This window comes from Falco naumanni, chromosome 4 (genome assembly GCF_017639655.2).
Source record: "Falco naumanni isolate bFalNau1 chromosome 4, bFalNau1.pat, whole genome shotgun sequence".
NCBI lineage: Eukaryota > Metazoa > Chordata > Aves > Falconiformes > Falconidae > Falco > Falco naumanni.
Genome location: NC_054057.1, coordinates 74,478,991 through 74,506,987, shown reverse-complemented (window position 1 = coordinate 74,506,987; position 27,997 = coordinate 74,478,991). Strand labels below are relative to the sequence as shown.

At 50.8% G+C, this 27,997-nt stretch overlaps 1 protein-coding gene across 1 annotated transcript; it reads left to right on the top strand.

Moving 5' to 3' along the window:
• Positions 1-755: 755 nt before the first annotated feature.
• Positions 756-27,997, top strand: TRAP1 (TNF receptor associated protein 1). Its single transcript, XM_040591454.1, has 18 exons — positions 756-887; positions 5,946-6,113; positions 7,559-7,641; positions 8,048-8,188; positions 16,062-16,133; positions 16,875-17,035; positions 18,692-18,801; positions 18,993-19,066; positions 21,471-21,626; positions 22,008-22,128; positions 22,264-22,333; positions 23,516-23,663; positions 24,190-24,375; positions 24,962-25,100; positions 25,622-25,707; positions 26,254-26,399; positions 26,788-26,860; positions 27,152-27,997. The coding sequence occupies exons 1-18, from the start codon at positions 815-817 to the stop codon at positions 27,251-27,253; spliced, it is 2,109 nt and encodes a 702-aa protein (XP_040447388.1). The 5' UTR covers positions 756-814; the 3' UTR covers positions 27,254-27,997.

The following is a 27,997-nucleotide window of genomic DNA, read 5'->3' as shown; positions in this document are numbered from 1 at the left end:
GGTGTTTCGCAGCAGCTACAAGAGCCCTGTAGGGTGTCATGGTGAAGTGGTGCTCAGGGGTGCAGTGGGCTCAGCGGGAGGTGGTGATAAATGCAGCAGCAGGAGGGAAACGTTTGACACTGGCTCAGAAGTTGTTTTCCTTTTGGCCCCAGCACAGGGAATCTCGAGGAGGGACTGGGGTCGGTTCCAAGGGGAAGTACAGCCCAGAGGAAGGGTGCCGGGATGATGCAAGGGCTGGTGCTGGCTTTGTTGCACCTAATCCACAACATCCCGCGCCACACGAGCTGCGCTGTGTGCAAGTGCTTCGTAGACACAAAGCCAAAGATGAGCTGCAGCAGGAGTGCAGTGCAGTTCTCCGTGCACTCCCCCGAGCCGGGGTTACAGAGCTGCCGTTGCTGCTGGTGGCAGCTCCCTCCCGGCGGCCCTGGCTCCTCTCTCTGGAAGTGGCAGCCAGACCTGCGCCATCTTTCTGGTTTTAGCCAGGCCGGGCTCTGCCGTCACCCGCACCCCGAATTCCACGCTCGGCAGAGCCGCTCGGTGCCTCCTTCACACACCCGCTGATGGGGAATTCCATGGAGCGGGGAAGAGGACGTCCCATCCCCCGCCCAAGGCCGAGGCGCGGCACATGGTGGCCGCCTCCAGCGCGGCGCAGCCCCGCACCGGCCCCCCCGAGGGGGCGACGCCGGCCCCGCTGGTGCGTGCCCGTGACGCCATCAGCAGGCGGCGCGGGGGGGGGGGGGGGAGGGGGCACGGAGCCGCGTGACGCCGGTGCGTGCCCGTGACGCCATCAGCAGGCGCCGCGGCGGCGGGCGGCATGGCGGCGGCGCGGTGGGGCCGGGGCCTGGCGGCGGCGCTGCGCTCCCGAGCCGGGCCGCGGGGGCCCGCAGGTGAGCGGGGGCGGCCCCGCCGGTACCGGTACCGGTCCGGGCCCGGCCGTCGCGCTGGGGCCTCGGGGGGCGCGGGGGCCCTGGCGGGCGCCGGGGCCCAGCTGCGCACCCGCGGGGTGCCACGCTTGGGCGGCGGCAGCCTCTGCGGGGGGGCACACCTGGCACCGGCACGTGCCAGCGGCCCTCCCCGGGGGCCAGCTCGTATAGGCACGTATAGGGCACAGCGCGTGCTCGGGGGCCTCTGCGGGCTCGTACCGGGCGTCTGGCGTCTTCCGGGCGCTGAGCCCGTCCGGGTGCGTTGCCTGGCACGTATAGGGCCTATAGCATGGCCAGGCCAATGTCGGGGCTAGTGTAGGGCACCTAGCGTGTCCCGGGCATTTAGCATATCCAGGTTCTTTTCCGGCTTATACAGGACGGAGAGCATGGCCAGGTTCATCTGTTGGCTCATATGGGGTATATAGCATGTCCTGGTCAGTGTCCTGGCTCGTATAAGGCATCTAGCATGTTCTAGGCATTTAGCATGTCCAGGTTCATCTGTTGGCTCATATGGGGTATATAGTACGTCCCGGTTAATGTCTTGGCTCATACAGAGCGTATAGTGTGTGAAGGTGTTTAGCATGTCTGGGTACATGTACTGGCTCATAGGCAGCATAGCATGTCCAGCACATCTGCTGGCCCATATAGGCTATACAGCATGTCCCAGGGACATGTGCTGGCTCCTACAGGCTGCATAGCATGTCCAGGTACATATGTTGGCCCATATAGGCCGTATAGCATGTCTGGGTACCTCTGTTGGCGCATATAGGCCGTATAGCATGTCCGGGTGAGTGTCCTGGCTCGCACAGGCTGTGCGGCATGTTCAGCTCCGCTGGGCACAGGGGTGGCAGCGGCAGCATTCTGTTCTCTGCCCGTTCCCATCCCAGGGGACCTTACGGCTGAGCCCGAAGGTGGCGCGTTTCCCAGCAGTTGCTCCAGGTTCCACCTGAGGCAGCTGGTGAGGCCGAGGGCCGAGGAGATCCAAGCCCGGAGGTCCCGGCGGCAGGACGTGCTGCCTTGCCGGGGCCGTGGTGCGCAGGCCTTGAGATGCACTTGTGCGTTGCCAGTAACCGGGGCGCGGTCAGGAGCTCCCTGCGTGTTTTCTGCGAGTAGCCCCTGCTGCGCTCGGTGCTCCCTTATCTGCTGTCTGCCTCCTAATCGCCAGATTTATAGGTTGTCACTGCGGTCTGTGGTTTCCCTGTGGGTTATGAAGAGAAAATGCGACAGAGGAAATCGTGTGACAAGTAGGGTCGCTATGAGGGTCAGACTGTTAGATTTATTGTGCCGCTGATTGCCACCGGCATTTCTGGGCAATTCCATTCTTCCACCACAGAAGTCCCCAGTGGCTTGTTAGCGTCTCCGTCTGAGAAGGAAGCCATGTGCCTCTGCTGGGTTAGATGTGCTCCAGCAGAGCCAGAATTTTATTCCTTAACCTGTCATTCAGGTCCTTCAGGGAAAAGCCAGCTGGAGCTGTGTGGGGTGGAAATGAGGAGGAGGAGGTGGTGTCCTTTCACTTGGATGCAGGCGGAGGTCCCTGGCTGTGGGGACAGCCATCCCTTCCCTTCGGCTATGAGAAGTTGGCAGTGTTTTCTCTTGGCTCCACAACACTGAAGGCTGAAGCTGGTGCAGAGCTTTTTGGGAGCTGTGCTGGCACAAGCGGATCAATCAGGGAGTCTCCTCTCCCCAGATACCTACAGGGTGGTGTGCCCACCTAGAGAGCCTGTTCTTCTAACAAGATGGGGGCTGGAAGCATTGTATTGCTAGTGCTCTTCTTTGCAAGAGCATCCACAGGCTTGCAACTGCACGGCAATCAGGCTGTTATGGTAATGTCTGCTGACCCAAATTCTCCTCTTTGTTTTGAGCCGTGTACTGCTTTGTGCTCTGTTTCCCCCCCTAAATTTCTAACTGACGCTCGGCTTGGCTCCCTGCAGACCTTTTCCCAGAGGAGGCTGTGTTTCCTGGGTGGTTGGTTGGGCTCAGGAATCACTGAGGCATTCTGGTGCCCAGGCTGAAAGGAGCCCCCAAGACCTGGGTCCTTCTCTTTTCTGTGGCACGTTCCCTGTGTGAGCGAGGCCGCTCTGTGGTCATACGCACAGGATCACTTAAGATTCACAGAGGACTGGAAGCTGAAGTGTGGGTGTCTACCACCTTTTATGGTGCAGGTGAGGCAGTGATGCAAATAGGAAGGTATGTGGACTGTGATAAAGCTCAGCATTTTACTAACTCGATATAAAAAGACCTGATTTGCTCCAGCCCGTGGCAGCGCTCAACTGGGGCAAAAGCCGTTCCTTCTTTGCTTCTTAGTCTTAGGAATTTGTTTCTCTGGCTCATTCTGATTGTCACTCAACCTGTTAATTCAGCAGATACTTTCTCAATAGCTTTTGCATGCTGATAATTGTGGGGTTATATCCAGAATTGCTCAGAGCCTTTGCCAGGCCAGGGCTCTGCAAGAGACAAATGCTCTGAAGATGCTGCAGTGTGCATTTAATGAGCTTTGCTTCTACCTGGCACAGGGCGGGCTGTTAATTAAGGTTGATAAGACCAAATATTACATGAATCCAAAAGTAACTTCTGGAACTGATGGATGGTGATTTATTATTGTGTTTTAGGCGTAGGGAGACAAAAGACATGAATATGTAAACAGTTATAAATAGCTGTAGTTTCTAGAGCCAGCTAGTGGTAGTAGGCTGGGGAGGCGACCCGTTTATTGGCTCCGGGGCCTTGCTGCCTGGAGGTCTGGTGGTAGAAGTGGTCTTAAGGTTAGCACAGAGCTGCTGCTGGTCTGCTTCTCTCTTGGATTCTGGAGTCAGGGAAGGAGAAAAATTCCCTCTTTTGTTTCTGCTGGTTGGGAAACGTGTGTGTGTGTGCACATACAAGCGTAGATGTTTCAGAGTGTCCTATACTGCCTAGCATAAAATGAGCATAAAATTTGTAAACATGTAAATAAAATATGTAAACCCTGGGCTGACTCAGGGCTTTCCTTTCCAAAGCTTGATGGGGTGGACAGCCACGCAGTGAGTTCTCCGCTGCTTCCCGCATCCATCACCCAGGCTGTTTCCCTCGTTGCTCTCTCAGATGAGCCCAACAAAGGCAGTCAAATGAAAGATGAAGAACGTGTCCTGTGATAATGCGGCAGAACTGTTTGTGACGCAGAGAGTGAACAGTTATGTGTGTAGGAGGTGTTCAGATGCATTAAGAACTATTTGTGGGCTCTTTTCTTTAAGGGCAGAATGACTGGGGAGTAATTCAAGTTTCTGGCTGGAGAAGTGGATCTTGATTCAAAGCTTTCTATGAGGAGGAGGAAGAATGAGGACTGACAGCCTCCTCAATCAGCACTTGGGGATGAGGCGCAGGAGCCAGGAGCACTGTTAAAGCTCAGGGGGTTGTGTTCTGGAGGGAGCGAGAGCTCAGCCTGATGGTCTGCAGCAGCAAGACCTGTTCCCCATGACCATGCTGGCTGTAGCATCTGCTGCGGTGCGCAGGGGGGTTGCAGAGTGTTTGTGAGGGGAGCCTGAGAACCTCCCAAGCTGGGCTGGAGGACAGCGAGGGGTGTTGTGAAAGGGCTGGGATGCTGAGTTCACTCAAGGGCTATGACAAGGCAGTGGAAGGTTCGGGATGGAGCTGAACACTCCCAGCCTGTCAGCTGGGCTGGAGAGGCTGTTTCCAGGGAGGTCACAGGTGCACTTTGGGGCTGTCGCCATACTAATGGTTCTCAGTTCAGTCTTTTGGTGGTTTTGTACCCATTCATCCAAAGAAAGCACACCTTGAGAACGTGCCTCTTGCAGGCCTGGGGTGTGAGGTTTGCCTCCTTTCCTTCTGTGACGAAACAGCCTGCAAACACAGAGTGAGTCGTAAGAAAAGCCTGGGCTTGTCATGCTTCCAGCTGCTTTTGCCGCTTATCCAGCGTCTCCCCACTCTGCCCAGGCCATCCTGGTTGCTCCTCTGCCTCCCAAACCAGCCTCGTCCACTTATGTTCCTCATGGGGTTGGGGAAGGCCGAGTCACCGCCTGCCCCCTGTGCCATGGCGCGTTTAGATTCGCACCCTCCGGGTTCTTACCCCGGCACAGGCTGTTCTCACTACAGTTCAGAAATTGCAGCAAGTAACTGGCCTCGGACAGAGCTCTGTAGTGCTCTAAGTGCTCTCTTTGTGGCCAGGTTTGGCTTCGGTGTATCAAACAACAGAGAGAAGACCGTTCAGTTCACCCGGGCACAATGGAAGGAGGAGAACTGGGAATCCCAGTCCTTAATGGGGCTGGTACGGTTTCCTGACCTCTGTCTCGTTTTCCCCACTGATCGCTTTGATGCCTAGTGGCTTTGTGGTTGCACGTGCTGCTTACCCAGGGCTGGCTTTGTTGGAGGCTGTAATCCCTGTGCTCTGTTGACGGTGCTCAGATGGTTGAGGGCCAGATATTTATTTGCCATAAAGTAACTGCTCGGCTGGCTGCTGGGGGCCAAACAGGGCTGGCTGGCGCCGTTCTCAGGTATGGGAGCTTGTTGTAAAGGAGCCGGTTACTGTTGGCAGGAGGAACATAAGAAAATAAGCAGGAGGAAATAGATTTTGGTCCTGATGGTAACTGTTAGTACAGCATCCAGAGAAGCTGCGTGTGCAGCAGAGGCATCTCCTGGACATGCGGGCTGCCTTGCTTGGAATGGGGTTGTATGCTTTCACTGACAGTAACGTGGGAGTTGAAGTGTTCCCTGTTCCCTTCAGCTTGGCCAGATAACAGCAATGAAGGATGCAGACTGCCTCTTCCTCACTGGTTAATTTGTTGTGCAAGCTACTAATTGTCATCTTCTGGCTAGAATTTTAATTCGGAAGAGACACACTCAAAAGTAGCAACTTGCCCTTCTTACACAGTGAAGGCAGTGCTGGAGGGAAATGGTGGGTGTTGGGTTGCAAGGGAACTCCAGCCTTGCCCAGACAGTGTAACTCCCCACATGATTGCTTAAGTGAGACCTTTAGCGAGGTTGTTGCTGCTGATACTTGTGATGTACACTGAAATTTTCAATGGCGTCTTCTAGCAAAAGGAGCAGCATGTCTCCAAAGACAAATACTCCAACATTGGAGCCTCCGGTACAACATTCCTGCCATGCGCATTTCTGCTGTCCAGACATACAGCACGCAGACAGTGGAGAGCAAGGAAGAAGAGCCCCTGCACACCATCATCGGCAACACGGAGAACGTGAAAGGTGGGCATAAACACAGATTTGTGGGAGCACTCCTGGGGTGCTGGCAGACCCGGGACAAGGTCTGGGTGCAGCCGTGCCCTGACTGTGGGGGTGAGCTCTCTGCAGTAGTGTTTCTGCTTCTGGAGGAGATGCAGGTCATCACATCCTGCTGGCAGGCTGTGGTCTGAATCTGCGTTGCACCATCACCTCCCCCAAACTGAAATGGGTAAAGCAGAATGGCCTTTACAGAGAGATGAGGCCATCAAGACTGTGGGAAGAAGTGGCAGCCATGGGCTTAACCAGGCAATTGATGGTCGTGCATGCGTGTAGAGGCTCCACAGGCGCTAGAATTTACCTAAAAAGAGACTTTTTGTCCCAGAAGCAAGCTGTGCCTGCCCAGGTCATTGCTGTGGGTCATGGAGAATGAGAATCCTAGTGTCAACCTTGTCAACCTTTTAGTTAGAATGAATTGCTTTGTACATCTCCAGGGAGAGGCGCTTTAAAGCGAAGTCACACAAGTTATTCAAGCACAGAAATAACAACTTAACAACATGCTCCTGTGGTTTTTCCAACTGCTTTTGAGACTGCCAGGCTGTGAAGCCCTGAGTGGGGTTGATGCACTGCTCCTGCTGCTGTCCACACCCCAGCTTCACCCCCGTCACAGAGGAATGTAGGTCCTTGCCAGCAAGACATGGCAGATGTGACGTGTAAACCGTGGCTTTCCCCATGTTGCTTCAGGGTTCTCTAATGCCTCTAGCAAGAGAAATTCTGTTTTTAAAGGCTAAGGATGGTGTTTCAGCTGAGATGTTTTGTAGTGATATCCCTTCAGAGGAAAATTCTCTTTCTGTTGAGCACAGCTACTCACCCGCATAGGTAGCTGTACATATGCGCTCCCTTGCCTGCTCCACAGAGACATTTGAGAATCTGCCTATTTCTGCTTAAGGCTCTGAGTGTTGTTTGGGCATGAGAACTGCTACCTGGCTGTAGAAGCTCTTGGAGAAGAGCATGTGCAAGGTTGTTCCCTTGAAACTGGAGTCAAGGAAGAGTATGGAAGGCAGGCTATAAACCACGGGAGGCACTTGAGAATGCGGCTGGGGATTGCATGGAGTCATGCACAGGAGCAAGGGGAATCGCCTTTCACTTCTCATTTACCGATTGCCCTGCAGCCCAGACATGGTGACTAATGTCCCGCTACTGCAGGCTTTGTCTGCCTTGAGGTTTGTGTGCCAGGAGCTGAGGTGCAGAGGCCAAGTGCCTGCTTGGCAAAGTGTGCTGCCTCGTTAGGGGTGTGTAAACAACGTCTTTGTTGTCATCTTGTTGGAGGTCACAGTTACCTGTGTCCCATCCTGCTTCAGGCTTTCGCTCCTAGGAAGCTGAAGCATGTGGTAAGACTGCAGTTTTGCCTTCCTTCCCAAGAGGACCCTGGTGAAGTGCCTTAAAAGGTGTGTTTGTGATTTTTGTTCTAGGTGCAGCCTCTAAACATGAGTTTCAGGCTGAAACGAAGAAACTGTTGGACATTGTTGCCCGTTCCTTGTACTCGGAAAAGGAGGTAAGGCACCCACTACTTGCTAGTAGATTTTCTGTTGGCTAAGTCCCGTCTCTGTCAAGGGGTACATCCAAAACACTTTTTCTGGGAGAATACCTGCTTGGTTTCCCAGCAAGTCCAGTGCTGTTCATATGTTGTGCTTTTTTGAACGACGTTTTCTTAAGACACCTTGAAAATGTATTTTCAGAATAATTTGTAGGTATGGCCAGGTGACTCTGTGAGCCCCAGAGCCTCTGCACTCCAATATTGAGTTCAGACAAACTGTTCTCCAGGCAGATAATGGGGAAACACAGGTCTTTTTCTACCGAGCTGGAATTAGTTTGTGAGTAGGCCGTGAGTTCCCAGGTCCCTGGGAGTCGGTGCAGTGGACAAGGCCAGGCTGCAGTGTCAGATTGTGTTTCATCCCCAGGTATTCATCCGGGAGCTGATCTCCAATGGCAGTGATGCACTGGAGAAACTGCGTCATCAGCTGATGGCAGAAGGGAAGGCCTTGCCAGAGATGGAGATCCATCTGCAGACAGATAGTGGAAAGGGAACCATCACTATCCAGGTACCTCCCTTTGGTTACAGGAGCATTATTCCCTGCCGCTCCCATCACTAGCCCTTGTCCCATGAAGGATCAGTGGAAGCTGAGTGGCATCATAGCCCCGTGGATTCCCAAGCCAGCTTGAAGATGTGTTCTGTTCTCAGATGGACTCCGGTTCATGAGGCTGTAACCCAGGATTTGATGAGAAATTACAAATTTGTCTGCTCCCTGCTTGTCCCTACAGGAAAATTTGCTGTTCCTTCCTTCCCTATTAAGAACTACCAGTAGTTTTTCTCCCAGTACCTCGTCTGGTGCAATTCCCAGGTTGTGTGTGCATTTCTCACTAGTGAAAGAGTTGGGAGTCTGGTTTCATCCTGACCTTTGGTGAGGATTTCCCTCACCTCCTTAAGTCTGAAGAGTTACATGGTAGCTTCCCTCTCACCTCAGCTGCTGGGAGATGCTGGGGTGGTGAGAAGAACCTCGCTTTACTGATTGTCTCTATTTCCTCCTGCTCCAGGAGAGACCAAGTCCAGCTGATGCTGAGGTTCTGCCCTAATACAGGTGGGACTGTAGATTGCAGCAGTACCACAGCACTTACCTGTCCTCCTTTCTGCAGCCCGGGTTTTGGTTGTTCCCTGCTGGTGCCAAAATACTTAGCTGGAGCTGGGCAGTCAGTGTAAGCATGCTCACCTGTGGGCCCCGGTGTCTGAGGGAAGGTAGAGCTGGTCCTTCTTTCTGTACTTTGATTGCTCTTGTTCGTGGCTGTTGTCCAGGGTAGAAGGCTGGGACTCAGATTTGCTGCTTTCTTGGCAAAGTTCTTAATGCAAAGGCAAACTGGTAACTTTTCTCGTGGACCAGTGTCAGCCACTGGTGTAGCTCTGGACTGTTCCCAGGAGAGCAGAGAGTGAGGCAGAGCGCAGTGTAGGAGTGAAGGCTGAGCAGGTCCAGAGGAGATGTGGCACACACAAAACACACAGTCTGGTATTTTTCACGTGGGACAAAAGCACTGGCTTTTAGAGGCTGCTTAGTTATTTTATACTTACGATTCTCTGCAGAACAGGCAGCTGCGGTTGCCATGGGGAAGTTAGTGTTCATCAGTGGGCAACACAATCATCAACCCAAAGATTCTCAAACCGTAACGCAGAGGCTTTGCTGTTCCTATCACACCTGACTATTGCATTTTTCTGACTGCTGTGTAACACCAGTTCCTTAATGAGCTCTCGCTTAGCCCCAGGCAGGCTGTCATTCCCACCTTGCTCTCCTTCTTTCCCTTTTGAGCCCGTTGTGGACACGTAGCCTCTGACTCCATCAAGACGTTTGTACAACTCATGCCCTGTAACTATGGAAGCTGTCCCCTTCTTTGGCAGTTTGGTTAAAGAGACCTGTTTGCCCACCTCGCAGATAGGGTACGTTTGATGTCATACCCAATTAGATGTGTTAGGGATTTGTGTTTTTATAACCCCCTACCTGGCTGCCTATGCATCCCTAATGCGACTAAATGAGTCTTAACTAGGAAGCTTTAACTGCAGCAATACTGCTCTGTTAGAAGGGAGAGAGAGCAGCGCTACTGCAATCTCTTTTAATAGGTTTGCCTTCTCAGTAGTGCCTAAAGCTCCTTAGCTCCAGTGAAGGGTTTATTTATAACCTCTTGAAGAAACATACTGCATATAATGATTGCTTTGAACAAGCCTCATTCAGAACATTTCCCTACCTTTCAGGATTGCAGAGGTGCAAGAAAACTTGCCTGCAACGACTGAGACAGAGATGGACCTGTCCCTTAGTCGCTCTTTTGTATTCTGTACCCACTAGGACCTACCAAAACCGAGGCAGCAGGTTCCTCATGTGATCTGCAGCAATGGTCGCCCCATTATTTTTTTCTAGACAGGTCCTGTTGTCTCAGTCTGACCCCTGAGTCTTTCTCCTCAGATCTTTGTGCTGCTGTTGGCCTCTGGATCTGCTGAATCTCTCCCTTCCCCTTCCAAACCTTGTAGCATCTGTTTGTGTCTCACTAGTTGAGAAAAGGCAGGTCTGTACGTGTGAGGGTCTCTGTTACAGGCATGTTCCTGGGGTGCATTATCTAGTTCTAGTAAAGGACTAAGTTCAGCTCTGTTAAGTGGCTGCGGTTCTGCTTATTTCTCTGCCAGGACTGACTTCCAGTCGTAAGCATAGCAAGACTCGGGATTTTAATACGATGGCCTCATTCGGGGATATCCTGCCTAAGCATTGCCAAGCATTGTATCTGCTAAGAGGGAAATGTCCACCAGACTACACCACCTCAGTTCCTTCACCAAAGTCCTGTTATTTTAGCAAATCCCACTGTTTCTTCCACTCCTTTGAAAGCTACCTCATTCTGTTTCTAGGATAGCTCCACCTGGCAGCAGCCACCGTCTGCAAGGTCAGATCTGTTAAGAAAATCCATTTGAAAATGTTAGGGGTGTGTTTTCACCGAGGACAGATCTGCAGAGCTCTGCAGTTCTGCATGCTAAGGCTTTACAGAGTTGGTTTTGGACCCTTTGACGTGGGAACAGAGGACGCCTTGTAGAGACCCCAGAGCCTTGTGACCACAGAGCTCTCCTTCAACACGGGTGCAAGGCTCCTTGCGGTGCTGGGCTGTGCTGCAGTCAGTGTCACTGCTGCGCGGTTCTGCCATACCGCTCTGTGGTGGTAACCTTCTGCATGTGTGAGCTTGGGGGCTGGAGCCGTGCTGGTTGCTGATGCTTAATTTAGGGCTAGGACAGTGCTAGCAGTTGAGAGGAAATTGTTTGAAATGTTTACAGAGCTAATGGCTGCTGCTGCTGCTGCGTGAGGGAGTGTGACTGCTGTTTTAACAGGGGTAAGCAGCATAATTGCTGACAGAGCTGGGGCTGCTCAGTTCTCTTTGCCGAGCTTTCTTCTCACTGTTGCAGTCATCCAAAATCAGTGTCTGTGAAGCCACAAAATAACAAGTTTGCTGTGTTTGGGAGGAGTTAAAATGACTGCAAACACCACTCCTCCCTGCAACAGCTCCCTGCTTCACTGAGCAGATCTCTCCTGGTCTGTGAGTTCTGAACAGTCTGCAACAAACACTGGCTTGGCCGGAGGCTCTAGTGAGGAACCAAGGTGTTTGGGCTTCAGCAGTTCAATGCAGCTGCACCGGCATGTCCAACAGAGCTTGGTGCAGGTGGGGAGCCAGTCCCCCTCGGTGCTGGGTCATGTCCCAGCAGCCACCCTGTGCTGCCAGGCTGCAGCAGAGAGAGGGTTATAACTTCAGCTGTGTGCAGCATTGCAGCATCCCTCTGCCACTTGGGCTTGAGGAAGCAGGGGAGCAGGAGATGGGCAGTGATGCAGCTAGAGGTGGAGGTGTAAAACTGGCTGGACTTTGACAAGCCTTAGGTGGAATTAAGCTTACAGAAATGTGCCACTGATTGCAGGCGTGGGTTAAAGCTTCCAGTTGTTGCATCATCTGTAACAAATAAGCCAGGGAACCAGAAATATAAGTGCATCTCAAATAACCTGTGGCCTAGGGAAGGAAGTGCAAAATCTTCTGTTTTCTTCCTCTTTGTGCCAGAATAAGAGCATGTCATATTTAAAAATGGGAAATTCGGAGTGGGTAAGAGGAAGTACTTTTCTGAACAGTGGGTATTTAGACCTGGATGGGTGGAAGCTGAGCCTGTAGCAGCGCACAGCATCGTTGAAAATAGTGTTAACACAAGGGTACTGGAAAGGAAAGGAAACCTCAGGCTCTCTGCTTCGGACGGCTTCCATGTACTAGGCCAAGATTATCTTGTATCGATGTGCATCAGTTTTATTGTGGCTTTTTTCCTGTTGGTTGCTGCTGCAGATGCCATATTGGTTCTAAACTGGAACGCTGCTCCAGTGTGGCTGCTGTCCTCAACTCGTGAATTTTAAGTCTCTTTAAGCAAGGCATTTAAATAACAGGGGGAGGGTGGGACACAACACCACCTGCTATTCAGACATTTTGGGATTTTGTTACTTATCAATTGGTGAAAGCAGTATGTCCTTATTTTATAATGTAGTCAGTGTTCTTCTGATGCCCTGTTGAGATTTCACACTGAAATAAGCATTTCAAGTGTTCATTTGGCAACAAAGCGAGATGAAAGACACAGTAGCTCAGACATGTACTAACTGCAAGCATCCTTTCAGATGCAGCCATGGCAGAGGCAGCAGTTAATGGTTAGTTAATGCATTGCTTGGTGTAATGCAGTTCTACAGTACCTTAAATTGGGCTCAGGTAATGAGCAAAGATGTTACGTTACCTGGGTTCTTGTTCACCAGCTAAACTAAGCAGTTTGTTGCTTTCAGCTAGATTTGTTGCTGTAATTTTGTGCAGCTTGTTTCTGCTTTACCATAAAATGTGACATGAATACAAGAGCCACGGACTGACTGATTTGATAAGACAGTGGGGCCAAAGCTGTTTGTTTACCTGTCTATCAAGGCAGACGGAGGTCCTCAGGGCTGCAGAGCAAACAGGATTTCGTGGTGGGAACCTTGAGGTACTGCGTGTCCGGCAGTTATCCCACCGTCGTTACACAGGACAGTCTCTGATGCAAACATCCACAAACCCACACCACAAAGGTTAGAACAAAGTGCAGAGAAAGCACAAAGGTCCGGTGCAGTTTGACAGCAAGCTTTGTGTCTGGGAGGTCTCCACACACAAAAAGGTGCTAAAAGCAGCGTTCGGTTGCTGTCTCCTCAGGGTAAATGTTACTTAGTCTAGAAGCGTAGTTCAGCAAGTGTGGCCACAGAGCTCTTTGTGGTCCCTCAGAAGGTGGGGTGAAGGTCTGTAGCCTGCTGTGTAGTCTTGCAGAGAGACAGGGCAGTAGTGGGGATGGTTCAGGGGGAGGCTGTTCACTCTGCGCTCAGGGAAGTCCCAGAAGGGAAATTCAACCAGGTGAGTAGGTTGTCGTTTTGCTGAGTAACAGAAGGGCTTCTGTAATTAACCTTCAGCTAATGAAGTGTCAGCACACTGAACTCTGTTTGATGGCATACAGTGGTTGGTTTCTCCAAGCTGTGGAGAAGCATTTGGCACTTTGAACTCTGAACGTATCCCTCATTTCTTGTAATTTGTGAAGCCCCATGTCCATTGTGCAGCCCCATGAAGCATGTTGCTTCATGCTTTTACGAATAACTCTGCGGTGGCTGTTTTCAGCCTGATAAAACTTTTCTTGCAGACTGAAGGGTGGGCTTGAAACTGCCTGCAGGGGAGGAAAGGTTGTATTGTTGATGGTGGAGCAACAGCAGCCCTCGCAGTTGTGCTGGGCAATGGCAGGTAGAAGGTGTTTGCAGGGGGTCGTGTGGTGACACAGTGGTTGCTGGCAAAGACACCCAGAGGCCGAGCAGCAGCCTGAGCAACAGCCAGCGCAGCAGGAGTGATGTGAGAAGGGCAGTGGAAGTCCTGCCAGCTCCTTCCTTGGATTTCACAGAGCTAGTGCTGGCAGCACTTGCGTCGGCGCAGCCCAGGGCTCACTGTTCATGGGCAGGTTCATTTGGTTCCCATTGCTGAAGAGGGCCTGCTCTGCAGAGCCCAGCTCCCGTCTTTCTGCTGCCACCGCTTTATTCCCCATTCCCTGGAGCAGCACCGTCTGGTGCAGGGAGCTGAGAAGCACAGTGCCCCTGCAGGAAAAGCGGGCACAGTGGGAGTAGGTTGGAATCTCGATGGTGTTTTCATCCCAATCCACGCAGGTGTTTGCCTACGGTAGGAAATGTCTGCTTTGCCAGGATCTTCAGCTGGCCACCTAAAAGGACACTTCCCACTTTCCCTGGCCGCGGCTGGGCGCTGGTGTGGGAGCAGACTGTTTTGAGCCGTGCTGTCTTTGTTCGTTGCGATTCACCCTCATCAAACTAGCCTCCAGGAATTGTCATTAAGCATTTTGCAATAAGTTTGGCAGGGCGTTCAGAATTCAATAGCTGAATAAATTTACGGGGTAGGGATTATTTTTTTTTTTTTAACATACTGGAATTTGGGAATGACATGCTGTGCTATAAATAGGAGTGGATCAGAGGACTTAAGAGTTCTGTTCAGAGTCTGGCATGAACAAAACCTGAACCAGATGCTGAAAACTTTTCTTTCTGGCTTTTTCTTCCCTGGGGGAAGGGACCACGTCAGATTCCTGAGCTTTTGCCATACCCTGTTTGTTTTTCCTGGCTTTTCATCTCCCACTGTTGAGATCTTACTGGGCATCATCCCTCTTCTCAGCCAAGTTGACTGACTAGCCTCACCGTATTTAATCAAGGGAAAGGTGTTGCTGTGCTGTGACTTGTGGGGATGCAGAAAAATCCCTTACCCTCGTGGCACCTCACTCAATAACCTCACAAGTCAACCACAGTTTGATCCTTTAGTGGAGTTAAACACTATATTAAAAATGCATACTAACATTAACTTACTTGGCTAGTAAATAAGCCCAGTAAATGCCCCACATGGGTGGTGGAGGTATGCTGTGCCACCAGCCACTCTGGCACCTCACCTCCAAGCCATCTAGCAGCAGCCAGTTCCACTTTAGCTCATTTTGCTGACTCCTACATGCCAAACCCCACCCCTGCACTGACAACACTGGGAGTGTATCAGCCTGCTTCTGGGATGTGCAGGCTGCTGTCCACTGCACTTACCGCTCACAGGTACTCAAGTAGAGCAGAACTCCCACATAAGCAAGAATCACCTTTCACTTGGCTAATTTTCGCACTGCTTTCGTCTTACAGAGTGGCTTAGAGGACCTGTAAGAGTGGCTTCTCAGGATGTTTCTGTCAGTTAGAGAAGCTGCTGGGATCTGGGAGAGGGAATGGCACTTGATTTTCAGAAGTGGTGTCCTGCCCTTCTGAAAATTAGCCTGCCCTTTGCTTCTGTGGAAGGTGTGTGTGGAGCCAGTTTGAAAATACGTTGGACTACAAAGCGGGAGAGATTTTTGTTGGGATCCTGTGTGAGAGGGTGGCCATTTCTAGTTGGGGTTTGCTGTTACCCATATTGCCTTGGGGGCATGCAAATGTGCTGTGGCAACAAATGAACTTGCAGCCTGGTCTGAGGCTTGCTGCAGCCTTTTCTGTATGGTGCTGGCACAGGGTCTGCTGCTTGAGAGGTGTGCACTAGCAGCAGGGAGATGTTTATCTGCACACAGCAGTGCAAATCTGTATTAAAGTGGGGATCACAACAAGCCACGTGCCTTTGGAGCATGTACGGAGCACTGTGAGGTGTGGCCAGTGCACTTGCAGCTGGGGTTCTCCTGTTCCTAGAGGCACGGTGATACCCAGCTCTCAGGGAGCTGGACATTGACAACTTCACGCTCCAGTCTTGTGGATCATGTAGGGGAGAGGAGGAAGGAAAAGACAAAGCAGATGGAGATCAGTGAATGTGGTGCTTGTAGACAAGGGTTTGCATTACCTGAGAGTTAAGGGATTCACTGCTCTGCCATTGATTCCTGGTGTGAGGACATCTGTTCCCCACCTGCAGGCTGGAAATAAGCTGGTTCTCACTGCACCTCAACAGCCCTTTGGACCCATTCAGGGGTGGGAGCTGTCTCTGTATGTGCACGGCGTCTGGCACGGTGAGGCCGTGGCTGCAATGAGATCTCTCTCCAGCACTGTCACCCTGTGCATTTTTAGAGGCATGAAGAAACCAGCTTGCCTTGGTATGGTTTTGTCTTCTCTCAAGAAACAGCTTGAGTCTCTGAGCTTTCTGGTGGTTTATAGCCACAAGGCAGCTGTGGCTGCCCCTTGGAGCTGTGTGCCTTGTGAGTCCGCTGTCCTCACCATGTGCAGGTGGAGTCACAGCTGGAAGTCTGTTGTTGTATTTACTGCTCAGCTGGCTGGGAGAGGTGGGAGTCAGAGGTGGAAGTTGCTCAGGTGCTGTTTGCTAAAGCGATGCTTCTCTACCGATATTTCAGCTACAACTGCTGTTTCTTTTCAGGACACAGGTATTGGGATGACCCAGGAGGAGCTGGTTTCTAACCTTGGTACCATTGCTCGGTCAGGCTCAAAGGTAACTTGGGATGAGGCACCCCTTCTTCCCCCCTTAGAAAAGTCTTCTCCAATTACAGCCACTTTTGTTTTCCCAGTAATTTCTCATTCCGTTTTGTCCCTTGGCCCCCAGCCCAGCTGTGAAATTACACCCCTCTCGGAAGGTGAAACCTACCTGTGGAGACTTCTAGCTCTTAATGGTCTCTGCTGTGTGCTGTGGGAGGCCTGTGGTGCCCAAGCAGCACTAATGGGCCTGGTGGGTAGTGCTGCTGTGCCTGGGTACCCACACGCCCAGATGCCTTCCTCCCAAAGCCGTCATTCTGGAGGGTCACATGCTCACTTGGCATTCACCTTGTGTCTGGGAGGGCAGCAGCTGTGTCCTCGTGCTGGCAAGTTGAGATAGATACATATATGTGCCTGTTTTGGTTTGGGTTTTTTCGCATCTCGAGTCACCATTTTAAGGTTTCATGCTTCTGGTTGACTGAGGCCTCATTTGTTTTCCTTTACTGCTAGTGGCAGTGAGGTTGCCCTAAGCAATGCTCCCCTTTGCCAGAGGTGCAGTCCCTGTGGGAGAAACCCTTTCCCTTGGGCACCATCCTCGGATGATGCTGAAGTGGGAGATGAAGGTGCTGGAATGCCAGGCTGCGGTACCTGGTGTAGGGCTGCATCAGTACATGAGGACCACAGCTGGAGGGTGGACTGCAGCTTCCCCGTGGTACCTGAAGTCACTGTGTGTTGGTTTATCTCTTGTTTGTTCCTCCAGGCTTTTCTAGATGCTCTGCAGAGCCAAGCTGAAGCCAGTAGTAAAATCATTGGTCAGTTTGGAGTGGGTTTCTACTCAGCCTTCATGGTGGCTGATAAAGTGGAGGTGTTCTCACAGTCTGCAGAGCCGGGCAGCCCAGGCTACCACTGGTCTTCAGATGGGTAAGGCTGCAGAATGGGCTGGAAGCATGTGGGGGTGCTGTGTCCAGACCAGGCACGGACTGAAAGCTGTGCAAAGCCAGACGGGGCTGGTGTGGTCTTTCATGAGTGGGTTTACTGGTTTCCATCCTGCTCAGATTATACATGGCAGTGAAGTGTGGCCGCATGTGCCATTGTGAAAACCACAGGGACAAACTTGCTTTGTCAGAGCAGGTGTGCTGTGGACAAAGAGAGTACCTGCCTCTTGTGTTCCTTCCCTGCAGGCAGCAATCATCTCCGCAGTGCTCCATACTGGAGGGACAGATTTCATCTCTTTGGTCTGGTTGTCCCCTTTGTTTTTGTTTGAGGACATGCGCAGTAGGCAGGGCTTGGGCAGTGCTGTGGCTCTGTAGGCACTTGCCTTCTCTGAGTTGGATCTGTGTGCTTATCCTTTGCTTTTTTCTTGACGTTGCAAACATCTGTGATGGCAAAGCTGTGGACTGCTGGACCATGTTGAAATTGGAGCTTCTGGGGCTGACAAGCTCTGCATCCCCTTAAAATCTCCTAGGAATAAAGAACTTACCAAGTTATTTAAATTCTTGAAAAAACATCTTGTAACTGAGACATCAGACTATCTTGGGCTGCAGTCAAGCTGCTGTATACTGCAATCTGTATTGCTGTACACTTTGAAGGCTTGTTTGTCTGTCATCGCTGCTGCTCTCCCCTGGGTCAGTGCTCTCACCAGTGTTTGATCCCCATATGGCATTCACTTAGCAATAGGGTAGGAACGGTCATCCGGAACAGGCTGTCTTCAGCAGAGCACAGCTGCTTTCCATTGCCACCAGTTACTGCATACTCCAGTGGAGATAAGAATGAGGGCCCACAAACAAGTCAGAGTTGTTAAGGGAGAAGGCAGGAGCCTGGGTATTGCAGTCACTGTAGGAAATGAAGGAGAGGAGTAGAAGGCTAGGCTCAAACAGCCTGAAGTTTTTTTGAATCGTAGAATCGCAGAATGGTTTGGGTTGGAAGGGACCTTAAAGATCACCCTGCCCTGGGCAGGGACACCTCCCACTAGACCAGGTGGCTCCAAGCCCCGTCCAGCCTGGCCTTGGGCACTGCCAGGGATGGGGCACCCACAGCTGCTCTGGGCAGCCTGGGCCAGCACCTCGGCACCCTCACAGTGAAGAATTCCTTGCTAATATCCAATCTCAGTCTACCCTCTTTCAGTTTAAAGCCATTCCCCCTTGCCCTGGCACTACAGGCCCTGCTACAAAGTCTGTCCCCAACTTTCTTCTAAGCCCCCTTTAGGCACTGGCAGGTGCTGTAAGGTCTCCCCAGAGCCTTCCCTTCTCCAGGCTGAACCACCCCAACCCTCCCAGCCTGTCTGCACAGGAGAGTTGCTCCAGCCTGCGATCATTGGTTTTGTTTCCTTCTCAGTAGAGGCTGCTTGGTGTCTTTGCAGAGCAGTGTGTCCTAGATCTGGTGGCTCTGTAGGGAAGACAGCCACATGTTTTGGGGGCTTCTCGGAGGCACAGAGAGCATTCAGGCATTCGAGATTCTTTGCCTTTTCCTCTGGGTGCTGAAATGTTGTGTGTGCTCTTAGTTTAATAAAACCTTTTTATGTCTCATCATGGATGTATCTGAGGTAAAAGCTGACACAGGGTCTGTTTCTAATCCTAGTTCAGGAGTGTTTGAGATTGCAGAAGCATCTGGTGTTAGAACTGGGACTAAGATTATTATACATCTCAAAGAAGACTGCAAGGAGTTTGCAAATGAAGACCGAGTCAAAGGTGAGTGGAGGAGGGAGATGCTGTTACCTGCTGAGGGTCTGTGTGAAATCTGTTGGTGCTTCATGAGTAGGAGGTGAATTTACAGTGGTTTTCCTCTCCTGCAGCAGCACCTTTCACCTACTGTTACTGAGGAAATTCTTACTGTGTTGTTTTCACAAGCATGATTCTTCTGTGTCTTGTTTCCATTCCAGAGGTGGTGACAAAATACAGCAACTTCATCAACTTCCCACTGTACCTCAATGGGAGAAGAATTAACACGTTACAGGTGAGCAGGAGGGCCACAGGCAGGTCACTCATGGGGATGAACCATTATAATCTTCCACTGGAAAGAGGAAACGGCATAAAGCTGCTGCTGTCCCTAGAAATAGAGAGGGTTGTTCAGCATATCACAGACCCTGTAGTGATCAGTTAATTAGAAGAGGAGACAGTCACGCACAAGTCATGCCTGGAGCTGCTTGTTGGCACTTGTTGGAGAGAATTCTTGCAATTAGCAAAACAGTTTTTATTTGTAGTTATCTTCTGGATCTTCCCTTAATCAGAATTATAATTTCAATGCTTTATAGTACTTATTTGTACTTTAAGCTGGGTGACGTATTAGTGGTGCAGGGATTGCTCATATCACTGGTGTGCTGACACCTCTTGCTGCAGTTCTTTCTGTCCTTCAGACAGGGTAGCCAGTGATGGTGAATGGCTGATTTTCTTAGTGGCTCAGCTCACAGCCTGATTTTCTTCACAGCTCCTAGCTGAGCACTGCTTGATGCTGGTATTTTCTGACCACTTAAAATTATATTGCAGCTAGATCCATTTCAGTCAGAAGTTCTTGGCACACTTGCAGGAATCACCTAGGTGAAATGAATTATCTTTAAAACAAAAATCTATGAATCATTTTCTTCCAGCGGCTCCTTTTCTGGTTGTTTAAAGCTTCCTCACCTAAGAGAGCAGGTAGAGAGCATGTGTGTGGGTTTTTTGTTTCTTGGAATGTGGCACTGAATGCACAGACTTTCAAGACTGTACTTAAGTATTTTATCATGTTGATTTTTTAAGGTTCTGTAATTTAGGTTATTAGTCACTGATATTTATTTGAATTCCTGCATAATAGTGTTCCTGTTCTAAAGGCTTTCTAGCTGTTTCCTTTAAATTGCAAAACCAGAAACAGATGTAGACAGCTGTTCGCTCTTTCTACCTGACAATCAATAGAACAGACTCCCTAGAGAAGAGTAGTACTAGAGCAAGGGGTGAAATGCCCTTAATAAGAGTCATGTACTTGTATCTTCTTATCAGAAAATGTTTTCCCTTGAGATACAGCAACAGCTTTATTCTCAGTATGCTCCCATTTCAGGCCTTTTCATTATCCAGGATCTTGGGTTTGTGTTTTTCCACGCATGCACATCAGTTCACTGTAAACAACACTGTAGTTAGTTCCCTGGTGTGGATTTTCCCACATAAGCTCCTGAAGGCTTGCCATGTAGTGGACAATGTGGAGTCAGGGGCTTTTCTGGTCTGTGATAACTGTAGCTACAAGGAAGCTTCTGGGAAAGCAGCAGTTTACCTAACAACAGCTGCTATAAAGCACCTTAGTACCCAGTTGAGTCTGTAAACCTACCTGTTATCTGCAAACCCTCCAGGACACTTGCGTGTGCTGGAAATGTTATGAAGTCACTTGGGGAACAAGGCTTTGAGGCAGAAGAAGCTTAAGGAGTGTGGCAGCGTGGCAGAGCTGCCAGAGCCGTGAATCCCTTGGACTCTGGTAGGTGGAGGGTGGGCTGGATGTTTCTAGTGCCCCCAGTAATCACTCCTGTCACCGCTTAGGGCTTGAGTGGCAGTCGCCTGGCTGGAAACACAAGAGTCTTAGCTGAGTCCCAGTGCTTGTGAAATAGGCACAACCTCCCATGTCTTTGCTAGATGCCAGTCTTTTGCTGAGGTACTGAAAACTTAAATATGATGTGAGCATGGGCTGAACACTCCAGGAAGCGTTGCAGGGTTTAAAGCAGCAGCAGGTGGAAAGCATGGCTATGGGAAAGGACCTGGCCTGGAGCTCACGGCTTCAATTCACATGTTGATGTGTGGAGCAGTACTGCTGGAGCACTTCCTGACCCTGCAGCGGGGATGGCAGAGTGGTTCACAAAGCATCCCCTGAGTTGCTCTAAATCAGCAGAAAACAGGCAACCTGGAAGTTGCTTCACAGGCACTCGGCTGACCTTGTGGTGGGATAGCGACCTCCGTCAGGGAGGCGGGACAGTTGCAACGGACTTGCTTAAATTTCCACTTTTCTTTTGCTTGCTGGTCAGGCCTTGAGATACTTGACTAGTATTGCCAGTCTGCTGAGCTGTGGTAACCGTCCAGGACACTCTTCACCAGTAGCAAGCATGAGGCAGTAGAGGTTAGCCATATCCCTTCTGTTCTGGGCTAAACAAAACTGCCTTACCTGTGTTGCAGGACAAGAGTACCTCTGTGAGAGGGACAGTAATTTGTTAGTTTGGGATAATGTGCCTGAACCATGATACATCCCGCTGCTCTCAAGCTGTGCAGGGGAGTCTGGCTGTTGGAAAGATCATATTTCCTTGCTCCGGCATCCTGGCGGGAAAGCGTAGCTCTGAAAGAAGAGCCCTGCACCATGAGGCCACAGGTCTTGAGACCTGATGGGAACTCATCTCCCTTCTCCTCCACAGGCACTCTGGATGCTGGACCCCAAGGACATTGGTGAGTGGCAACACGAGGAGTTCTACCGCTTCATAGCACAGGCTTACGACAAGCCCCGCTACATCCTGCACTACAAAACTGATGCTCCCCTCAACATCCGCAGCATTTTCTACGTGCCTGAGCAAGTACGTGCCCTCTGTCCAGGGAACAGTGGGACATCTGCCCAGTTGCTATGGAGAGGAGAGAATAGGAGAGCTCCTTAGGGAAAGGAGGCAGCCAAGGCTGAAGAATGGCAAGGAGGAATATCCAGTGTGGCATCTCTGCAGCAGGCTGAGTGCCACAGGATAGTCGTGGGGATAATGAGGCATGACAGCAGTGGGAAGGTGGCTCAGATACGACCCTAGGGAAGACAGCCAAAATTTCAGTTCTTGTTGGGTTCAGCACTGATAGGGAAGACCACAGTGTAACCTGGTCAGTTGGTGCACCCACAGAGATACTGCAGCACCGTATGCAGCTGTGCACCCTGCACAGTGCTGGTGTTACCCTTCTGTCTCTTGTTCCTGCAGAAACCATCCATGTTTGACATCAGCAGGGAACTGGGCTCCAGCGTTGCCCTCTACAGCCGCAAAATTCTCATCCAAACCAAAGCTGCCGACATCCTGCCTAAATGGCTGCGTTTTCTTAGAGGTGTGTGCTGGGACCAGGAACAGCAGGCCGTGGGCCATGGCTTCCACAGGGGGTGAGGCAAGGGCCTGCCTTTCGGAGCCTGGCACTCACGTTTGCCTGTTTGCCTCGCTGTTCAAAGATTGCTCTTTGTTCCAGGTGTTGTGGACAGTGAGGATATACCCCTGAATCTCAGCAGGGAGCTGCTGCAGGAGAGTGCCCTTATCAGGTAAGCAAGTGGTAGATCCTGTGGACTGCTGAGACTCTTGCAGTTTCTTGCTGGTTGAGGAGGGAACATTGTGGGATAGTTAGATGGGCATGGAGGGACCTAATATGTAAGCTGCAGCATTTCTGTCCTTGAGAATTTCTGTAGTCTATCAAGTGAGTTGTTCCTCAGCTATGCTGGTCACACCTCAGGATGCGGGAGCAGTGTCCTGTGTCATACAATCTGCTTGGGCCACGTGTCCCTCATGTCCTAGACTGCCTTTCAGTATCTCTGGTCTACAACAGTAACGGTGGATTTGCTGTTTAAATTGTCTGGTACCACTGAATGGTTTGGAAAACAAAACCAAACAGTAAGTCAGCTGTCAATACTGGGAAGCTGGGCCTTACCTTAGTGTCACCATTATTTATGTGTAGATCCTCAAACAGCACCTTGTGCCTCCAGTTTCCAGACTTTCTGCAAAGCTCTGCTGTGCTCGCACACACGTTTGACAAAAACTGAGTGCCAGCCAGCAGGGTTTTCACTTGGTGCTGAGGCCCAGTGAAGCTGACTGCTGGCAGGCCAGTCTCCTCTAACAACCCCTGAGATCTGGCTTTGGTTCTTCCTTCCTTCTTGTCCTTTGAGTCCCCTCTCAAACATCTGTCATTGTTGGAAGCTGAAGGAAATATAAGAGTAGGCTCTTACTCCTTAGCATCGGTGCCATTGTCTTGTTAGGTTTGCTGGCTAACTTTGTATTCTACAGCTGGTGAAATGCCTCTACCTTCACTACAGTCACCAAGTTAACCCTGTCACTTCACAGTGGATTTTCAGGCCTTCAGAAAGGGTTCCTCCAAGCCGCTGCCTTGCCACATTTAGGGATAGCCATGGGAGTGAGACACATGCCCTGTGCATCGCTGGTTATGTACTGCAGCCTCTCTGAGTTATGAGTCAAACCTTCAGTGAAGGTTTGAGCTTCAGCAGTACATATATACCACAGCTCTAGCTATCTCTCCAGCTCAAGAGCGGCTCCTGACTGAGAAAGAACAGAAGTAAAGCCATGAGGGAGAGGCAACAGTGGACCCAGAGTTTCTTCTTTGTCCTCACATTTGCAACTGCATCGCTAGAACACTGCACAGGGAGAGAGATGTTCACCTAAAATCTCTTGTCTTGGTCTAGCAGCTATCTTTAAAAGGCTTGTTTCTGCTGCAGGAAGCTCCGAGATGTTTTGCAGAAGAGGCTGATCAAGTTCTTCATTGACCAGAGCAAGAAGGACCCTGAGAAATATGCCAAATTCTTTGAGGACTATGGGGTCTTCATGAGAGAGGGGATTGTCACAATAGCAGAGCAGGATGTCAAGGTACCAGGAGTCCTGAAGAACTGCAACTGATGGGAAAGATTACTGGCTCCTGCCGTGACCTGGGAAGAGGGGGATGCTGCTTCTCTGTGAATCTTACATGCCTGTAACTTGTGTTCCTGGGTCTAACAAGACCTACAGATTCTGTAGTGCCCAAACTCGACTTTTTATGACTGGGTGCTGCTTCCCACTTAATTCAAGACCCTGCAGAGTCTCTGTACCCACACTGTGTTGTCAGCCCTCCCTGATGCAATGTGAACTACAACAAGCAATAAAGTAGGGCCTTCCCCTACTGTTGTCCTCTGCCTGGATTCCCATTTCCAGGAGAGCTTGACCTACACCCTGTCTAGGTCACTTTTCTGCCTCCTTAATATCTGGAGCAGGAAGGGAGGAACTCAGAAGCTCCTGAACCTTTTTGGAGAGCTGCAAATAGGCCTGCATGCTACAAAGAGAATTCTTGGGGCTGGGAAGGTAGCCAGGTAGAGCTACAGTTGCCTGCCCTCATCTGACAGGAGGACATTTCTTCCAGGAGGACATAGCAAAGTTGCTGCGTTATGAATCATCTGCCCTGCCTGCAGGCCAGCTGACCAGCCTGACTGACTATGCCTCCCGCATGAAGGCAGGGAGCAGGAACATCTACTACCTGTGTGCACCCAACCGGCACCTGGCTGAGCACTCCCCATACTTTGAGGCCATGAAGAAAAAGGATATGGAGGTGGGTGAGCGGTGTGCCATGGCCAGGGTAACACCCTGAGCTGCTACATCGGTGGTCAGGGCTTACCTGGATCTCAGAGCTGAGCAGGGCAGTGAGGCCTGTGATAGACCCCCACCACTGTGGTGCCTTTGCCTGGGCTCCCTCTGTCTTCCCTCAGACTGGCCAATGCAGTGTGAGGCCAGGAAGGACCTGTCACAGACCCCATGCAGGTGGGTTAGTACTTGTGCAGACGTGCTGACATCTGTTTCCTTCACTGAACCCCAGAGCAGGAGCCTAGTTGCTGCAGAGCAGGGCTGGTAATGGTGTTACAGGTGCGCTCTGCGGGCAGTGGCCCTTTCAGGATTGGAGTCAGTGCTGGTTCTCCTGTTGTGTGGGGCAGCATGACTTGAGCTACAGATCTGCCACCCATAGTAACAAAGCCCTCAAAGGGTTTGCTTTCATTTGGAGCCCTGAGCAATAGTCACCACGGGGTTGAACCTGCTTGTTTCCCTTCTGATGTTCTTGCTGTGTGGTGCAGAGTTGCCTTGGGAAGGAGGAAATGCTGTTACATCCCAAACAATGTGTTATTGTCCCTTTATTGCCACAGGTCCTATTCTGCTATGAGCAATTTGATGAGCTGACACTCTTGCACCTTCGGGAGTTTGACAAGAAGAAGCTGATCTCGGTGGAGACAGATATTGTTGTTGATCACTATAAGGAAGAGAAGTTTGAGGAGAGCCGCCCAGGTATCATGAGGCTCCTCTGGCCGTTCCTTCTGCATGCAGTCCTGCTGCCTGGTGCCAGCCAGTGAGGGTGCACCTCCTCCAGCGCTCTTGCAACTCCTGAGCATGTGAAAATAGCGCTCTGTTCCATCCTGCCATTCTCGTGCTCTGAGGCAACTTGCAGTTCTTGCAGATTCTTTTCATCCCACGTGACAGAAGTTTAAGCAATTTGCTAATTTAACAGATGGAACCTCATACATAGGGTTTCCCTGATCTGAGTTTTAACAACACACGTACATTTGGTGCTCTGATGGAGGCAGGCGGGTACTGGCAGGGCATAAGCCTGGCCTCTCAGGGTATGGCATGGTCTGGGATGAGGGCATATATGTAGGTCTGTGCTGCACAGTGCTGCCTTCCCATTTTCACAAGAGAATAATTGGAAGAGAGAAATGGAAGTATGAAATGGACTGAGCTCAAGAGTAGAGCTCGCTGTCTGTTGGTGTGCTATATATGCATGCTCAGATGTGCCCTCTTTCCCCTGGCAGCTGCAGAACGTCTGACAGAGAAAGAGGCTGAGGATCTGATGGCCTGGATGAGGAATGCTCTAGGCTCTCGGGTCACTGGTGTTAAGGTATGTATTCCATGTCTGGGTAACTGAGTACAGGAGATCCATGGAGGTAACAATCTAGGGAAAAAAGGTTGTGGCTGACTGCCGATCTGCTGCCACAGATTGATTTTTCTTTGGACCCTGAGAGAAATCACTCTTCTCCGTGCCTCCTTTCTGTAAATTATATGAATGCTAGCATTTGTCATTTGGATGGTCAGCATGACAGCAGAAAAACCCCACCTTAACATGTAACAAGCAAAGTCCATTTTACTGGTTTATGCTCAGGTTACCAGAAGGACAGGCTGGTGACTGCCTTGCCTGTGGGCTAGAAAGGCTTATTGGCAAGAAGTGCTTTGGGTCCAGCTGCAGGCTGCTGCCTGTGGACCAGTGGGGCCATTTGGGCCCCCAGCTTCCCTGCTGCTGGTTTAAGCAGCTTCTGTGGGGCAGGGATGAATCGTGTGGAGGCTTGGTGTGGATCTGTGCTGAGGAGACTCTTGAGTCCTTGAACCTCCCCCACCTCTAACCCGTGTGCGTTTTCCATCTTGCCACTGATCGCTGGTTTTGCCACAGGTGACTACACGGCTGGACACCCACCCCGCCATGATCACTGTGCTTGAGATGGGGGCTGCCCGCCACTTTCTTCGCATGCAGCAGCTGGCCAAGACCCAAGAAGAGCGTGCCCAGCTCCTGCAGCCCACCCTGGAGATCAACACAGGGTATGGGGGAACAATACCAGTGCTAGGCCTGGGGCAGTGCAGTCTTTCTGGGGTGGAGTCAGAGAGGAGGCAATTCAGGGCTCCCAGTTAGCAGAGCACTCCTCATTAAGTGCGGTGCATGCCTTAATCTGTGAGGCTTGCATGGCACAGTTGACATGAACCACACACCCGCACTATATCCAGCCCTCTGAGGACCATGGGGTTTATAGGGACAAGATAGGAGAGAAGAGAGAAGCCCCCAGAACAGGAGCAAGGAAGCTGGAGCTATTTTGGCCTTTAGGTAGAACCTTTTCTGTCCCACCTTAGCTTACCTGCTTATTGTGGAAATACATTTCTCATTGTGTCCAAAAATATCATGTCTGAGTCTTGATCTCTCTCTCTCTTACAGGCATGCTCTGATTAAGAAGCTTAATGAGCTGAAGGACAGTCAGCCTGATCTGGCCCAGCTGTTGCTTGATCAGGTGAGAGCCAGTCCTTTTCCAGAAGCAGCAGCATCCTCCCCAGCACCAGCTTGCAGACCACATGTGGCAGGGAACAGGGTGAAGCTCTTGTAGTGGGCAAGAATCCCATCCTTCTGTCGTCCCTACTCTGGGTGTTTCTGGTCCTTGTGGTCCATGTGTTTTCCTACTAGATGGCCTAGAAGACACGCTTGGTCTCAGCATGCAAGACCTGGAGAGTGACATTCACTTCCTCCTCAGCTCTCATGCAACTTGCTCTTGCAGTGTATTTAATAATGCTTTTTTCTTTTTCAGATTTATGAGAATGCCATGATAGCAGCAGGACTGAATGAGGATCCCAGACCAATGGTGAGCCGGCTGAATGAGCTCCTCACCAGAATCCTGGAGAAGAACTAAGCCCCAGAAGACTGAAGGATGAACTCTGTGCTGATCTTTCTTTCCTCAAGTGCAGTCACCCTGTCGGCTATTGCACCATCTGCTTGCAGGCCCTGTGCAGCAAGGAGTTCACGTGGCAGAGTGCTAGGGAGAACGCAGGGGGCTTCCAACCCTCACTGCACAGGGAGGAGCCAGTTGTAATTATTAGATCATATGTCATCAGCCTGTTCAAAGTGCACTGTTCTTAGTAGGAACAAAATGCAGAGGTTGCTGCTAAAACAATATGGTCAAATTTCTGACAAAGTCCTGAAGAACCTCATTTCATACTGTTTCTGAAATGGCCTTTCCCAAAACAGATGTTGGCAGCAAGATTCCCGGTTAGGTTTGTGAGTACACCCCCGCCACACACTGAACCGCTGTGCACCATTGCGCTCCGAACAGGCACTGGCAGAATTAATTTGTTAAGAAACCTCCACCTCTGAACAGGCAAGCGGAGTTTGCCAGCATGGAGATAGATTGCTGCCATTAATAGATGCAGATACTGTTGGTGGAACATGTCAATACAATCCCATGGCAGAAAAGATGACCAAGCTGCTGGATAATTGAGTTCATCCTGGTCTTGCTGTGGAGAAAAGGAAGTAACTGGGAAACAGCTTTCTAGTGTATGGCTTTCTGGAAGGTCTCCAGGGTTTTTGCCTCTTCTGTGGGATAAACTGCATGTCTAGCTGCTCTATATCTATGATAAATAAACTCTTCTTTTCCAGA

Coding starts and splice junctions, on each gene's coding strand:
- TRAP1 (XM_040591454.1), top strand. CDS start 815: ATGGCGGCGGCGCGGTGGGGCCGGGGCCTGGCGGCGGCGCTGCGCTCC. Junction 16,134..16,874: donor TTGCTCGGTCAGGCTCAAAG/GTAACTTGGGAT, acceptor TTGTTCCTCCAG/GCTTTTCTAGATGCTCTGCA. Junction 25,101..25,621: donor GTTTGAGGAGAGCCGCCCAG/GTATCATGAGGC, acceptor TTCCCCTGGCAG/CTGCAGAACGTCTGACAGAG.